A 16,160-nucleotide genomic window follows, 5' to 3' on the forward strand; every position below is an offset into this window, starting at 1 on the left:
TGAATCGAGTTTCATAAATATAAAGCTTTTTCCAAAGCATGAAAAACCTGTCACTTACCCGATATTTGTTGGCGCCAATCTGCTCTACTTGGAACCGTTTAGGACATTTGCACTTTGCAACTTGGCGAGTCACCTAAACACATGAAGTCATAAATCAGAGTGAAAACGACTTCATGAAAGGTCATCTGTAACACTTCCAGTTACTAGGTGGAGTTTCCAGAAAGTAAGCTGGTAATGTTTACCTCATCTTCAATTTTGTCAGCATCGGTTAAGGGTTTGTAAGCGTCTTTGTTGGGATGTAAAGCAGCCACAAACTCATAGTAGTCGATGTAACCATCGCCGTCCCGATCAAAGATGTCTGCCACGGCGCTCATCTCCAGACGACTGGTGGGAAACTCTACAGGACCAGAGAAGATTGAGAATATAGCCTAAAAGACTTGAAGAAGACACTGTTTGAAGTCTTTCCTTACTTGAGGACAGGATGCCATCAATGAATTCCTGCCTTGTGACTTTGCCATCCTGGTCTTTATCAATACGACGGAAGAAATCCATGACGCGTGATTTCTTGTGGTTCATCCAGCGCATGTAGCGTTTCCTCCATACGTCGAAGTCAAAGTTGGCAAACTCTTTCAGCTTAGAGCACAAGATTGACACATAACTGTTACTCAGGGAATCTCCAGGGTTTTTAAATACAATATTCATATAATTGTTTGGATTTTTACAATTGCACATTAGTTTCTTTTTAATCCACTTATCAAACAGCAGAAATACAGCAGTTACCCTGGTAAACCCTGTACACAACGCAGCTGTGCTGAAATGTGACGAGTTTGCAGACATGATAAAGACACCTTAATGTAAACACTGTCATAATTCATCAAGGCCGCATCACCATTCCTGTTTTCTGTCCACAAATTTAAGTCAGATTTAAGACTTTTTAAGGACCCGCAGGGACCCTGATGACTACATTTAATATGGCACAGGTCTGAGGTCAGGTGTGCATGTACGACTGACCTCCTCTAGTCTGTCCAGAGCATCGTTGAGCTTCCTTCTCCTGTCCAGAGCCAGAAGCCACACCTGCTGCCACTTACTAACCAGCAGGTTCACTCTGGGGTTCTTCGTCTCGATTTGTGCCTGTGATGCTGCGGCGTACATGGTTTGTGTAGGAGATCTCTTTCCTGATGACCAAAAACAAAGGACTTAAACAAACAATCCTGAGAGAGTATGTGATTTTGACAGAGCTGAGGTCTTTGCATTAACAAACCCTTTCCCAAACTCTTAACACAACTCCATATTTTCAAACATCAACCCTTACCCCAACGCTGACCCCTCAACCTAAAGATCAAACCCTGCTCAAATCATGCTAAAACAATAGTATTGTTCAGGGAAGGCCAGCTAATCTGCATGCACACTCATAGTAATGAGTTTTGAGAAGACCATGTGATGCCTGTGCCAAGTTGAATTGAAACACTGGACTCAGCTTTGCTGCTGATACTCACTGACTGTTCGTCCTTTGTGTAGAACAGGGATGTGAGACTGAACCGGAGGGTCTGCTGTGGGTTTTCTCTTATGAGTTTTGGTGATTTTGTCCACATCCGGCTGTTTTCTGGTCATCTCTTCCATGAATGTCTTGTACACAGCAAAGACACAAACAGTTTGTTTCTACACTAATATTTACACTAATAAACCGTTGACTTTTTATGTAATGATGTTATACTGAGCTCTGGATGGTACCTGGTGCTCAGCAATGAGTGACTTGACTTGCTCTAACTCCTGAGGAAGAGGTTCCTTGTCTTTCTCTCCGAGTGTGGTCTCAGCCCATTGGAGCCAGTTCAGGAGGTTCTCCAGCAGTTCTTGAGTGGCCAGCAGGTCGGCCAGTGCGCTGGAGAGTCTCTGCTGGTGCTGTCGAGCCCAGGCTGTCACCTGACATGGACACGGAGATCTGATAAGCCTACGCACACTGTAGACAGTGTCAGGCCCTGTTTATATATGGTATTAACCCTCTATGGTATGGTATGCATTATGTTCTAACCATGAAATATTTTTTTCAAATAAGTTTTAATTACATGAAATAGCTTTAAAAAAGTTTTGGGGGGGTACTTAGGGCAGCGCTGTACCACAATGGAAAATGGTCAAAAAGGTAGTTTTTCTATACAGTTATGATTTTTTTCTCTATTTAATTGCACATTTCTTTTAGAAATTGATAGATTTATATACTTGGAACTCATGCAAACCAAAAATAAGTAGATCCCTATCATTCCCAATCATTAGGCTAACATCATCCTCACTCTCATCACATGGAAGAGCTAAGTCTGCACTCTTCCTATTGCTCTTTCCGTAAAATATTGCTGTATTCAATTATCTCATTTACTTGTCAAAGATGCTGCAAAAAAATCCCCCTTGAGAAGAGATGTTTAGAAATGAGGTTAATAGAGCAATTTCTGGAGCACTTTAACAGGTGTCTTAGTGTGTGTTGGAGGGACATTCAAATGTCATGTGACTTAAAAACAGCACATTGTTGGCTACCTTATTCCCATAAAGAAATATATTGTATTTATTTTTATTTTTTTTGAATAAGAAGGAAATTAATAGAAATGAATTGCTGCCATACGGCAACGCCATACCATAAAGGGGTAAGATGCGCTTTGGTCGTCCAGATCACAAGTGGACGACAGGTGTAAATACAGGTGTAAACAGGGTCTAAAATATTTTGAGCTTATCCACTTTCAACCACTTTCAGAGGTAGTGGAAAACGCTTTCGACCGGATTGATTTCATAGTGTAAACGCTCATGTGGACGAATGTGTTCTCATCAGATGTATCTGAAACTAGTAGAAATAGACCGACCTCCTCAAACCGCGCTTTAATGATGGTGTTCCAGTGTTTGATGGTGGTGATGGAGTCTGGGTGGCAGATGGACAGGATTGCCTCTCCCATGCTGGTGGCTTTATTCAGGCCCAGTCTCTTCTCCTCCAGATTCTTCATAAAGTCCTGCATGTGTCAAAAGTTATTCCATTAGTAAGTGATCATGGTTACACAAAGAGAAGCCCTTCACCACCACTGTCGCTTCACAATCTGAGGACATGAATAATTCCTCAGGACGAGTGTTGGGCGCAGTTCTCAGTTCTCGTTGTCCACAATGAAATTGTGCTTCCATTATAATCTAATTACATAATTCAACAAAACTGTCTACACTGCAAGTGATGCCTACAAGACTACGTTATGGGAGATTTCAATCGTATTTGTCAGTAAAATAAAACAAAACAAAAGGTAAAGGCTAATGTAAAGCTATTATAAACCCCAGTCAAAATAAACCTGGAGGAGATTATCAGGATCCCGATGCAAAGCAGAATATTCATTTTACTGACTGTACATTATTATTCTGCTTATTATTCTGCTTACTTACCAAATGAAATAAATAAAAATTACATGAAATATTACGATTATTTTATTATGTGAAAATAAATACCAAGGGGAAAAACTAACACACAAATATTTGACTGCATGCATTACTCATCTCAGATACTGATTTATTTGTTATTTCAAAAAAGTTACTATCAAAATCTGTATATATGTTACCATCAAGCACTGTTCGTTAGTAACTGATGGTTTTAAACCCCATCACCCCCCAGGATGTTTGCTTCCTCGAAATGTGGACGTGAATAATGTCTCGGGGAACTATTTTCGATTGTGAATATGAGATCACGCTACAAGGAAATAGGGGTTGAACTCTTTCCTGGCAAGCAGAAGTTAATAAAGATTTGAAGCCATGTATGGATTTTGTTACTCAGTTGGACACGGAGAGAGACTGTCGAAATGAACCTGGCTTCACATTATTAGAGCTAATAAAATAAGAATGTCAAAGTTGTGGAAAACACGGACACACGTTCTGTCTTGGAAAGATTCTGATCCCTCTGGCAAACGCTTGCATTGAAACTCAATGCTGTAATGCAGAACAGATAAAAGTGCATTTTTTGTGTATACTGTTGCCAGCGAATGCTGATATCCTACTGTCATTGAGGTTCTTGAAAGGTAAACATCACCCTGATTAAATTGGCTCATGTGAATTGTTTGTCCGGTTGTGGGAAACTTGCCTTGTGCTGTTCGATGAGCGCGCGGAGGGCTTCTTCATCGTCAGGCAGCGCGCCGTGAAACCGAAGACTCTGCTCCGCTTCTGCGAGCCACTCCAGTAAAATATGAACGGTGGAGTGAAACTCCTCAGCCTGAGGAACACAGTGTGCATTCATAAAGAGCAGATTCTAGGTGCCAATAGTTATTGTTTAAAAATAATGTATTACTTTTGATTTATTTGTATTAAAGCTGTGTCAGTTTAGGGTCCAATTCTCAATATTGGCTAGTTGTAGCATGCATGTTACTAGTATTTTGGGTATGTATTAGTACTTATAAAGCACATATTAATGCCTTATTCTGCATGACCATACTCTAAATCCCTTAATCCACTCGATACATAAACTTAACAACTACCTTATTAACTATTAATTAGCAGTCATTAGGAGTTTGAGGCAAAAGTTGTAGTTAACAGTGAGATTTGTACCCTAATCTAATCTAAAGTGTGACTGATTGTTTTCCCATGCCTGGTAATCAGCATTTAAAATTCCCAGATATCAGTTTCCTTTTTAAAGGAACAGTATGTCTTTTGTTCACTGCAGTTTTAAGGAGAGAATACTCAGTAATGGTGTCGACTTATGAATTTACACATGGTTTGTCCTAAAGCACATTAAAAACACCACATAAACAACACATAAACAACATTAAAAGCTGGATTTTCACCACAGGAGTCTTTAAATGGAAAGACACAATTTACATAGAAGGTTGAGTAGCTCGTTGAAATCTAAGGGTCAGAAAGACTAAATGATGTTTTGAGGACATGATGGTGTTTCAGTGTGAGATGTGGTCGTACCTGACACAGTGCCTGCTCAAGCCGAGTCTGTTTGGACACAGAGAGACTACACACAGTCTCCCAGCGAGTGCTCAACTCTTGCATCTGAACTTTGACCCAGGAAGAGTCATCATGGGTGTTCTCAATAAGCTCTCGGGCCGAACGCTTCAAAGCCTGCACGCTGCCGGTCCTCTTGCCCAACTCTTTCTGGAACACCTGTAGTTCACACGAACACACACGTTTGATAAAATCAGCCCACAGGAACGGTGCCCATGTCAACCTGTACAACAAGTGTTACCTACGTACCCTAGCTGTCACACACAATACGGTTATTTTCAGGACTGACAACCGCATTCTCGGAGAAACGCGTGTATACTGCGTGTTTTTTATATATGGTTTGGGTAGCTTACAGGCATGGAGATATGAGCTGTGTGTCGTCTGAAGGTTTTAGATCCAGTCACGTGACTCAAACGCTCTTCACCCAGGGATAAAGGCTGCTGTCGGTTAATGAAGATTTGACGGATTGGACTCTTGTAGTGTCAAAAGTGATGAGATTTTATAGTTTTATGGACGTCGCCATCTTTGATATTACTTTGGTCACAGTCGCTATGTTTACTGGTAAACGAATACGGGCTTGACTCCCGTTGCATGCTCTTACAGACAGTATTTGAGACGCTACTGTACGACGCTGTTTAAACGGGACATTTCGAGACTCACACCTGTAAGTAAATGCGGTTGCCAATCCCAAAAACTGACAGAGAGAACATAGCCAAATATTATTAAAACGTTTATATAAAAACTGCAATTTAAATGTTTCTATACACCTTAGTGTTTATTTCAGTATTGATTATGAAAGAAATTTGATTAATTAATTATAAAAACTTCATTTTCAGTTTTGCTGTTCGGCTAAATGAAAACTTTTAATTTCTGTTTTGGTGTTTCAGTAAAAAATGCATTTTTTATTCAACATATTCATCAAGCAAATAACACTCCTCATGCAAATATGATACTCTACTAAGTGTAAAACGTAATTAGATTGAAATAAAACTGCTTATTCTATATAAGAACTATATTAACAATTTTTTACAATTAATGAATCATATTTATAATCAACTTTCTGACCACATTTCTGAATTCTGGATTGTTTTACAGAGCTGGTAACACTGCATTCTGGGATTACATTCACAGTACAGGATACATGAGATGCCGGACTAGAATACGGTCGAATTGCTTTTTTAGCAGCTTTTGCACTGAGAGCTGAACACACTCCTAACTTTACTTTTATGACATTTGCACACAACAGCAGTCGTGTCAGTGCTAAGCCATGACTTCCACTCAGCATTGGTAATTACAAAAATAAAAAGGAATATGTTGGCTCTGTGGTTTTTATGATGTGGTGAATGAAACATGGATCACTTTAGGTGATCCTTCCGTGTCCCACGACTACATAAAAGTTGAGATATTTATAGAATGTTGTCAAAAAGCTGGATTTTTTTCAGCTCTAGATTGCACCGATAGACATCAGGCGTAAACAGCACCAAACATAGTCAAAGACTGCTGGTGACCGTTTTCTCAGGCCAAGGCTTCAATTATGATCATGAATGAGGTCATCACTAGCCTCATCAGCTCAAGTGTGCTCTGATCTAAACTGTTCTGAAGATGTGATTGAGTTTGGACTTGTCTGGACTCCCTTCACCCCTAATTGAAACCAGTGGGTTCTGTCATATCACACTCCCTCTGATGAAACTACAGCATAATTATACTTGATTCTTGCCATAAACTCCAAATACAGAACCAAGAGGCTGAAAACACAGGGACTGATATTTTAAGAAAGTTGCTCAATGCTTGAAAAATGCACACACACACACACACACACACACACACACGCACGCACACCATGGGTCAGATTGGACATCAAACTGCTCTTGTATTTCATGATCATGTGCTGTACCCTCCATTCATTCAGTCATCACTCTATTAAAATATCATTTATTTTAATCTAGATTTGTACTGTGTTTTAGTACATTTTATGTACTGTGTCACGTTACAGTATATTTGATGAGCTCTGTGTATATGCATCGATCAATGCACATATGCAAATATTATTCAATGTTCATCATATAACATTTACATATTTGTTTGAATAAAGCATTTAAAGCTTTCATATTTGGACAAGGAAGGATTATAAAACTAGTCTAATGACATGCTCTTTAGTAGAGCCAAAACAATCATATATATATATCATTACGTTAGATCTTTGTATCAATTTTATTTAATTATGAATTCATTGCTTAATATCCCATGCTGCAGTTCAGTGCTGAAGAAGCAGGTTGTGTAAATCAGTGTAAACTACCTTATGGCTGTCGATGAGGTTCAGGACGAGGTCTATGTCCCCGTGAACCGGCTGATCTTCTGCTAGCTGTGGTTCCACTCTATACAGCCAGTCGATGAGAGCCTGCAGTGCGTCTGTGAACTGACCTGAGAACAGCAGAGCCTCCTCAAGCTTGTTCTGCCTGTACAAAACACAGCCAATATGGTGTCAAATACACATGTCCTTCAGTCTGATCACCAATAATGCACAGCTGACAAGTACAATAACAAGGACATTAACTATTGATTACTCTAAAACATAAATATTTTACGTTTCAATTGAAATGCATAAAGAAAAATGTGTTTTACTGTGTGTTTAACTTTTTTGTCCATTTCACTAAAATAGCACTTTGATATCCCAAATGCTTGGCAGTAAGGTGAATCACTACTGAGAAATTACATTATAGTTTGGTGCAAATGTGCCTTATTGTCATAAAATAAATACCCCAAATGATTCCAAAACATCAATTCTTTGATGGATGGACCTATTATGTTTTTTTCCATGTTCATCTCTCTTTAGTGTGTAATGTTGCTGTTAGATCATGAAAATGCTCCAGTTGTTCTCTATATCAGTGTCAGGATTTCTAAACTCCCTGAAACGCCTCCATTGTAGACTTGAGTTTCTTCCGGGAACGAACACGTCACAATATTCCTCATTATAATAATTCATATGCAGAATAAAGGGGCGGGGCCTGGTTGAGTTAGTTAGTAGTGTGTTAAACTGGCGGTGATGGTAAGGGGCGGGACATTTCCCAAAGACACTCAAAGAGCTCGACCAATCACAACACACTACTCCAGGCGACCAATCAGAGCACAGTGTGCTTTTCAGAAGGAGGGGCTTCATAGAGACAGGAAGTAAACAGAGCGTTACTGACAGACTGGGAAGAGAGGAGCCGCAACAATGGAGAATATGAGGAGAATAATCAACATTCAAGCAGGAAAACCTGTTCTAGTAGAGCCTGAAACAACATCAAGACTGTAAAAGAGCAGAAAATAGGCTTTTTAAAAGTGGACGGGGGATAAATGTAACCAGAACACGTCTGCCTGAAATCCATGTACCTCTCCACAGATTTCCCGCAGACTGTGTCCCATTTGTCCCTGAGCTCACTGAGCATGTCGTCCAGTTTCTGGTTGTCATCTTTCAAGGAGGTCTTGTCCTTCAAAGCTCGGCCCGTGCGACTGGTGGTGTCATACACTGAATGCTTGCTGCCCAGTGCTTTCTGGAAGTCCTACACAAGACAAACACAGGCGTGAGGTCATTCACATGCAGCTCAAGGGCACACGTCATCCTGTGAGGCCTTACGGGACGCCTGAGGTCATCAGATCCTGCCAGATATCTTTGTGACTGAGTCATCTGAACATCTGAGGCACTGCTGAGCTGTTAATTACACACCGATATGAAGCACTACGGCCACACACTCCTCCGCCCACTCGTGTCCTGCTTTAAACACACTGATGCTGGAGACTGAGGAGCTCGACTTCAAACAGAAAATATGCTCAGAGTATTTACTTCCATTATTTGGCATTGTGTGCCATGAAAATGTGGACCTTTTTAAACCTCTAAAAATATAATGTGAACCTCTTTAAAATATCATGGTTATTTCCAAAGAGTGGGGGACTGAATTATACAGGAGCATAACAGGATGACACTTATGACCCACATTCAGCGAGTGAAAAAACACCTGGTATTGTGATTCACACTCTCCGCCAACCAGCACGTCAGACGCTCCACACACACACACACAGATGGGGGATAAAAACAGAGAGGCTAATGGTGTGAACAGGAAGTCTATATGACCCCCTTTACACCTGGCATTAATCTTTTGGCATTAAAATGTTCTTTTCTTTTTTGTGACTGAAGCACTAGTGGTCAGCGCTAAATATAAGTGTAAAAACAGGGGTTTTTATTTGATTCCTTTCTCACTCGTGAGCTGCATAAAATGGGTTTGTTCATTCGATGTTTGCTCCTGTGAAAGTGATGTAGAGTGTGACAAGATAAGATTAAAGCAGAACACAAGCTTTCACAGGAGACGCATTTGAAATGCAAGTTAAAGGGTTAGTTCAGACCAAAAAATGTAATTCTGTCATAATTTACTCAATCTCATGTCGTTCCAAACCCACAAGACTTTCTAAACACAAATAAAGATTTTTTTAATGAAATCAGAGATTCCCTCTAGGCGATTGCGGGCGCCCTCTAGTGTCGCCCTAGGCCGACTCCCCATTGATCATAGAATTAGAACGACAAGCGAAATAAAAAACATGATCATCCTAGGACGCCACTTCAGCCACACATTTAATTACTTGTCAACCTGATTATTAGATTGAATTGATGATTATTGCCGATCATTTCCAAATGGGGGGGAGTTGCGTTACGTTACGTTAGGCAAGTGCTCAGCTGCTTGGCGCGTTGATCGAGAATGAAGCGGTCTAAACCCTCTGGTGCACAGGGACAAAAACAGAGAAAGATAAAAATAAAGCCCAGTATAGAGGTAAGTCTTCTCATCTCAGCCATTAAGGTGTCAATCGAAATAAATTTACTTGGTATTGTGCATCACCTAGTATTGGACGTTTCATTGCTGTCACTAAGCTATCACTAGCTAGCTAGTTACTTTGCTAGTTTGCTACGTATTACTGATTCACTATTATTTGAGATAGGGATAGAACTACAAGAACTTCAATCTTTTAATTTTGCAGTGGTACGTACAGTATCCATAATAGCACTTTTGTTTGTAGAGGGTATAGTTAATCCAGTTTATGGGTCATCATTTGCTTAAGTGTCCTTACAGGTGCTTAACAGGGTTTTTGCACAGTTTATGGAGTTAATCCAATTTGGTAAATAGCCTTGAACATTCTTTGTGGCATTTGTGTATGTGCAATTTATTAGAGTGTATCATTTAAGTCATAATTTGCTTGTTGAAGTGTTGGAGTGACTAAAAGAGCATTTTTGTTTGTATAGTTTAATAAATACTTATCAATTAAAAAACTCAATCTCGCCTCGGGCAACCAAAGGGCTAGAGCCGGCCCTGATTGTGAGTCTATTCACCCAAAACTCTGACGCTTGAAAACTCATTTAATTCAAGTCTTCTGAAGAGACATGGTCACTTTATATGAAGAGCATATTTTATTAAGGCTTTTATTCATATATAAACTATGATCAGCGAATGGCAAACGAAAGCTCATGCATGCTTTTCGCGAATTCATAGGAGGGACAGAAATCTCTCAGATTTCATTAAAAATATCTTCATTTGTGTTCTCGGAGATTAATGAAAGTCTTATTGATTTGTACCGATATGAGGGTGAGTAAATGATGACAGAATTTCAGTTTGGATGAACTAACCCTTTACTAGCAGCAGCCGGCTACATAAACTGCTCAGTCCAGTCTTACAAGTTTACCAGTAAAGTATTTTTAAGACTAGTCATAAATTGTAAGTCTAAAAACATAGATTGAATCTGAAGCTAGTTGGCTAGACTAGTTCAGGTGGAAATGGTAATGCGTCTAGACTGACCACTTGTATTTATCTGACTGAAAACACTAGGAGTAAACACTGGGTAATGGACTGGTGCCAGTCACCTTGTGCTGGGTTAACTGTGTCTTGATCCTGTCTGGATCATTAGCGATCTCCAACTCAGAGTCCAGCGATCTCTCGGACTCTTCCAGCCACTCCATCAGTTTGTTCCAGGTCTCGTGGAACTGCAAAAGACAAGAGCATGATAGTCCATGTGTGTAGTTAGCAGTATATCTTAGCATTTTCTTTTCCCAGCCTAATGGCATACAGTTGCTTTACGCCACTGAACCACAGAGGATTTCATATAGCTTTTTTCATACTGTACAAAAAAAAAAATTCTTTCGTGCCCAACAAGTTTGCTCAGAATCAATTACAGTTGTTTGCATATATATTCACCCCCTCGCCCCAGGTCAGTTTTTTTTTTATTAGATGTGCCTTTGGCAGCAATTCCAGAAGTGTCTGTGTTGATACTGTAGGACTGTTTCAGTCTGGCACATCTGGCCACTGCAATGTTCCTCGTTCTTATTTGCGAGAGTGATCCAGCTCAGTCGGGCTGCATGGAGTTTGTGAGTGAACAGCCTTTTTCAAGTCCCCTCATAAATTCTCAATTGGACTGAGATCTGGACTTTGACTTGGCTACTCCAGGACATCAACAGTATTTTTTTAAGCCATTCCTGTAAAGCTCTGGCTTTATTGTTGCATATGTCTTGCATGGAGAATGCAGGGATTTCCCTACATTTATTTTATCCTGTATCCTCACAAACCTTTTCACAGTCTGCTGCAGAGAAGAATCCCATAGCATGAGGGGATCACTGCAATTATCTGCACCGGTGACGATTTAGGTGTGTTATATTAAAGTGTATAAATGTGAGTATTTTCTCCCAAAAAATGGTTTTAAGTCAGATATTTATATCTTTTGCTGTAGTGTGTCAGTAGGAAATATCAGTTCACATTTCCAAACATTCTTTTTGCCATTAATTGTAATAATCCAGTGAGATTTGTGTATGCACAAGGAGTCTGACAACAGCCGGTCTGATCTGATCTCACCATCATCGAGTCCGTCTGTGATTACATGAAGAAACAGAAGAAACTGAGACAGACTAAATCCAGAAGAACTGCGGGAACGTCTCCGAGACGCTTGAAGAAACCTTCCTGCAAAGCTCTCTGAAAAACTATGCGCAAGTGTACCTGGACAAAAGCCGTTTTAAACGCAAAGGGTCGTTCCACCATATATTGATTTGATTTAGTTAATAGAAATTAAATCATAAATAAATTCAAATTGTGATTTTATTTTTGAAAGCATTCTCACTTTACAGCATTTTAACACAAGTGCCAGTGCTTTTCCCAGTACTGTAGCTTTGCAGGAAGGTTTCTTCAAGCGTCTCAGAGACGTTCCCGCAGTTCTTCTGGATTTAGTCTGTCTCAGTTTCTTCTGTTTCTTCATGTAATCACAGACGGACTCGATGATGGTGAGATCAGATCATACCGGCTGTTGTCAGACTCCTTGTGCATACACAAATCTCACTGGATTATTACAATTAATGGCAAAAAGAATGTTTGGAAATGTGAACTGATATTTCCTACTGACACACTACAGCAAAAGATATGAATAACTGACTTAAAAACATTTTTTTTTGGGGGGGGGGGGGGGGGGGTATTAACATGCCTAAGACTTTTGCACAGTACTGTACATAATATGTGTAATATTGTAAAATAGTATTAAAAAAGATATGAAATTGTAAAAATAATTTAAAAAATAAAAATAATTTAAAATCCCTTTGTAGAGATTTGTTTTAACTTTGACATTAAAGAGTCTCGCTTTGTTGATCAGTGAAAAAAATAAGTCCCATTAAGTCCACTGTGATTCACCCTTTACTACAGTGACTGCATGCTCTTTAAATGAGTGCTAGCACACGGGAGCATTCTCGCACCTGTTTGGCACGTTTCCTGGCGTCGTCCAGCTGGCGTCCTCTCTCCACCGAGCGCTGAACCACCTTCTCCCAGCGGCCCTGAACGCTCAGCAGGAGGTTCTTGATCAACACCACATCTTGTTTCTGACTGAAGTACTTCAGGTGTGTTCCTGTTTTATCCAGCTCGATGATTTGATCCCGATGAGAGTTCACCTCAATCACAAACACCTGCAGAAATCCAGCAGATCCATTTTAGGAAGCATAATTATGGACATATTTCTTTCAACTGCAATAACATGGCTCATAAGTCACAATGAAACAGAAGTGACAGATCTTTTCTATATTATGACATACATCTGTTTCACGGATTATCCAAAAAGAAAAAAATGTAAGGCGGGGACTGTGTTCTGTGCACCGGTTGTTGATTGGATGTTGAGATGTGGGTGTGGCACTCAACAGTGTGCAGATGAGCGTGAGTCTGCATGGGCGGAGTTAAAGCACACTAAGGGTACGTTTAAACGACAATGATGTACTCCTTCGTGTTTTCTGCCTATAGATGGAGATTCACACGGATCTGCGAAAATGAGTAAAATTGCTGTATTCTGCTGTCAAGCCAGTAGTTGGCGATGTCACTTCGTAGAGAAACACTACGTACTTATAGACTAAACACGTAAAACACATTACGTCACCGTTTCCACAAATTCACATTGCACTTTGAAACCTGTTTTCAAAAGATTTTGTTTTAAGGCCCCCAAAATACAGTTGTCGTGTAAATAAACGGCCAAACGTTACAAATAAACGGTTGTGTAAACGGGCCCTGAATCATTAGAGTCCTACATTCGTCATCAAAGAGAAGTGAAGTCTGTCATTTCACTAGAAGATCCAGTTACAAAAATTCTATTTAAAATCACAAGGTCAAAACATTTTTTAAGGGTGCAGTCTGTAAGAATGACAACTAGTGGTCGAAATAGGTACTGCAGTCCAATTCAAAATATCGTAGATCGTCGTTTCTCCCGCCTCCTCAGACTCAACGCTCACACGGGTTGCCAGATTGAGCACACACAATAGGAACGAGCGCAATGGACAATGAAAATTGGCAACGTGCAGTATCACAGACCAATACAATAGCAAACATTTCAGCCTGGAAACGCACAATTCATAGTAAAATAACTGGCTGTAGAAGTGTTTTTCAGAGAAACGAGTATGTGAACTCAATATAACATATTGCAAACTGCAAACATATTATGGTATTTTTATGCTTTAGTAGAGTGAAAAAGTTACATACAGCACCTTTAAATGACACGTATGCATGATCGATAACATGCATTTAGAAAATAGATAAGGTGTATTGACATCAAGTGTTATATCATGTCAGAGAGCACTGACCTTATGCTCGTCTATCTGGAACATGATGGTCTCGAGGATAAGAGAGGCAGGAGATATCATAGTGAGCGTCTGTTCGGCCTGGGTCAGCCAGTTGATGAAATCCTGCAGTGAGTTATGGAAGTCTGTGGCCATCGCCAGTGCTTCCTCCAGTTTCACCTATGGGCAATCAAACACACACACACACACACACACATTAAAGTGGAACTGTTGTGCTTTTTTACATGTCTTTAGTGTGTAATGTTGCTGTTTGATCATGAAAAAGCTCCAGTTCTTCTCTATATCAGTGTCAGTGTTTCTGAACTCCTGAAATGCCTCCATTGTAGTCTTGAGTTTCTTCCGGGAACGAACACGTCACAGTATTCCTCATTAATAATTCATACGCAGAATAAAGGGGCGGGGCCTGGTTGAGTTAGTTAGAAATGTGTTAAACTGGAGGTTATGGTAAGGGACGGGACATTTCCCAAACACACTCGAAGCGCTCGACCAATCACAACACACTGCTCCAGCCAACCAATCAGAGCACAGTGTGCTTTTCAGAAGGAGGGGCTTCATAGAGACAGGAAGTAAACAGAGCGTTACTGACAGACTGGGAAGAGAGGAGCCGCAACAATGGAGAATATGAGGAAAATAATCAACATTCAAGCAGGAAAACCTGTTCTAGTAGAGCCTGAACACAACATTATACAAAGCCTTTTATCTCAGTTTAATGTACAGGGAGAACTATAAGTCATTCGTAGGTTGACCTCCTTGAGCACTTTCACAGCATTAGTGTTTGTTTAAGCGGCCTGACAGTAACCGTTGTTAGGTGCAGAGAATAGACCGGTTTGACAATAGAGGATGAGGGTGGAGGACTGTGGGAAATGTGTTTGAAAAACAACCCTTAGCAATGCTTACTAAGGCAAGTTAGCAACAAGATATGGCAAGACACCTCTTGAAATTTTGTGAAATATGATGTTAACTATTGGAGCATTTCCCTCCATTATCCTCGTGTCACTGATAGGCAGAGGAGGATATGAGACAGGAACTGCAATGATCTCATCAACACCAACAGCATGTGACTCACCGTGTGTAATGTGATGTCTGGTTAGCATCACATGTCAGGAGGTATTTTTGTGAAAGCTGCAAACTTTAAAGGATGACTTCACTATGTTACAGATGACAAGAACTTGTGTGGTCAAATTCCTGTTGTAAACAGATGTCTTTGCCAATCCCCAGATTCCACACAGAAAAAAGACCCAAATCAAATTTACATTAATCAGTCCATGAACAGCCAGATCTGATTTGGCTATTTTAGAAGCCTTTTGTTTTCCATTGAATATATGCTAATTTTGAACTTTGAGAAATAGTACACCCAAAAACTGAACATGTGCTCATCACTTACTCACCCATGCTATATTATTTAGCATTTACTCACCTTTATGTTATAATATGACACAAGTCTTATTTTTACTGTACCTTACTTTTTTAAAGCTGAGTTAATGGTGTTTTTATAACATATGCCTTTATTGTATGGAAAAGAGTGAATATTATTTAATACTTTTGTGTAGAAAAAAAAACAATCAAACAAATCATACAGGTTTGGAACGACGACAAGGGTGAGCAAATGATGACAGGATTTGAGTTTTTGGCTCCACTATTCGCTTATTCCACCTCTGCAACATATTTTTTTTAGACCCCAGACAACTCGACTTTGTTCTGTACTGATTTATAACTCACTTTGGGCATGCGCTCAAGTGAAAACACATCAAAGCACAACAGCTCACAGATCTGATCTCACAGCTATACTTTAAACCAACAGCCCACTGATGATGATGAAGATGAAGATGAGTCAAGCTGACAGGAAGAACACAGAGTACAGTGAGTACATCAGACTGTTCTCACCTTCCTCTCCGTCACTTTGGCCTGAACACATTCCCACTTGTCCTGCAGGTTGCGTAGGTCCAGTTCAGTGGTGCTGTCTTGACCCTCAGGGGTCAAGGCCAGAATCTGCTGCCCTCGCTGAAGAAGTTGCTTGTATATTTCCTCCTTCACTTCCAATGTACTGCAGAGCTCCTACAAACACACAGAGACATAGTGTTCACAGACAACTTGA

General features: G+C 40.0%; 1 protein-coding gene across 1 annotated transcript in view; it reads right to left on the minus strand.

The window, feature by feature from the left end:
* dst (dystonin) overlaps positions 1–16,160 on the minus strand; it is a 202,274-nt gene that overhangs the window by 12,582 nt on the left and 173,532 nt on the right. The window contains exons 85-99 of the mRNA XM_079855818.1: positions 15,950–16,120; positions 14,069–14,224; positions 12,704–12,910; positions 10,838–10,957; positions 8,326–8,495; positions 7,250–7,409; positions 4,918–5,112; positions 4,091–4,219; positions 2,844–2,987; positions 1,732–1,920; positions 1,497–1,626; positions 1,012–1,175; positions 471–633; positions 243–397; positions 59–133 (exon numbers count right to left, since the gene is read on the minus strand). Coding sequence (XP_079711944.1) covers positions 59–133; positions 243–397; positions 471–633; positions 1,012–1,175; positions 1,497–1,626; positions 1,732–1,920; positions 2,844–2,987; positions 4,091–4,219; positions 4,918–5,112; positions 7,250–7,409; positions 8,326–8,495; positions 10,838–10,957; positions 12,704–12,910; positions 14,069–14,224; positions 15,950–16,120 — 2,328 coding nt within the window. The remainder of the gene's footprint in view (positions 1–58; positions 134–242; positions 398–470; positions 634–1,011; positions 1,176–1,496; positions 1,627–1,731; positions 1,921–2,843; positions 2,988–4,090; positions 4,220–4,917; positions 5,113–7,249; positions 7,410–8,325; positions 8,496–10,837; positions 10,958–12,703; positions 12,911–14,068; positions 14,225–15,949; positions 16,121–16,160) is intronic.

Source organism: Squalius cephalus (genome assembly GCF_949319135.1).
Source record: "Squalius cephalus genome assembly, chromosome: 21".
Classification (NCBI taxonomy): domain Eukaryota; kingdom Metazoa; phylum Chordata; class Actinopteri; order Cypriniformes; family Leuciscidae; genus Squalius; species Squalius cephalus.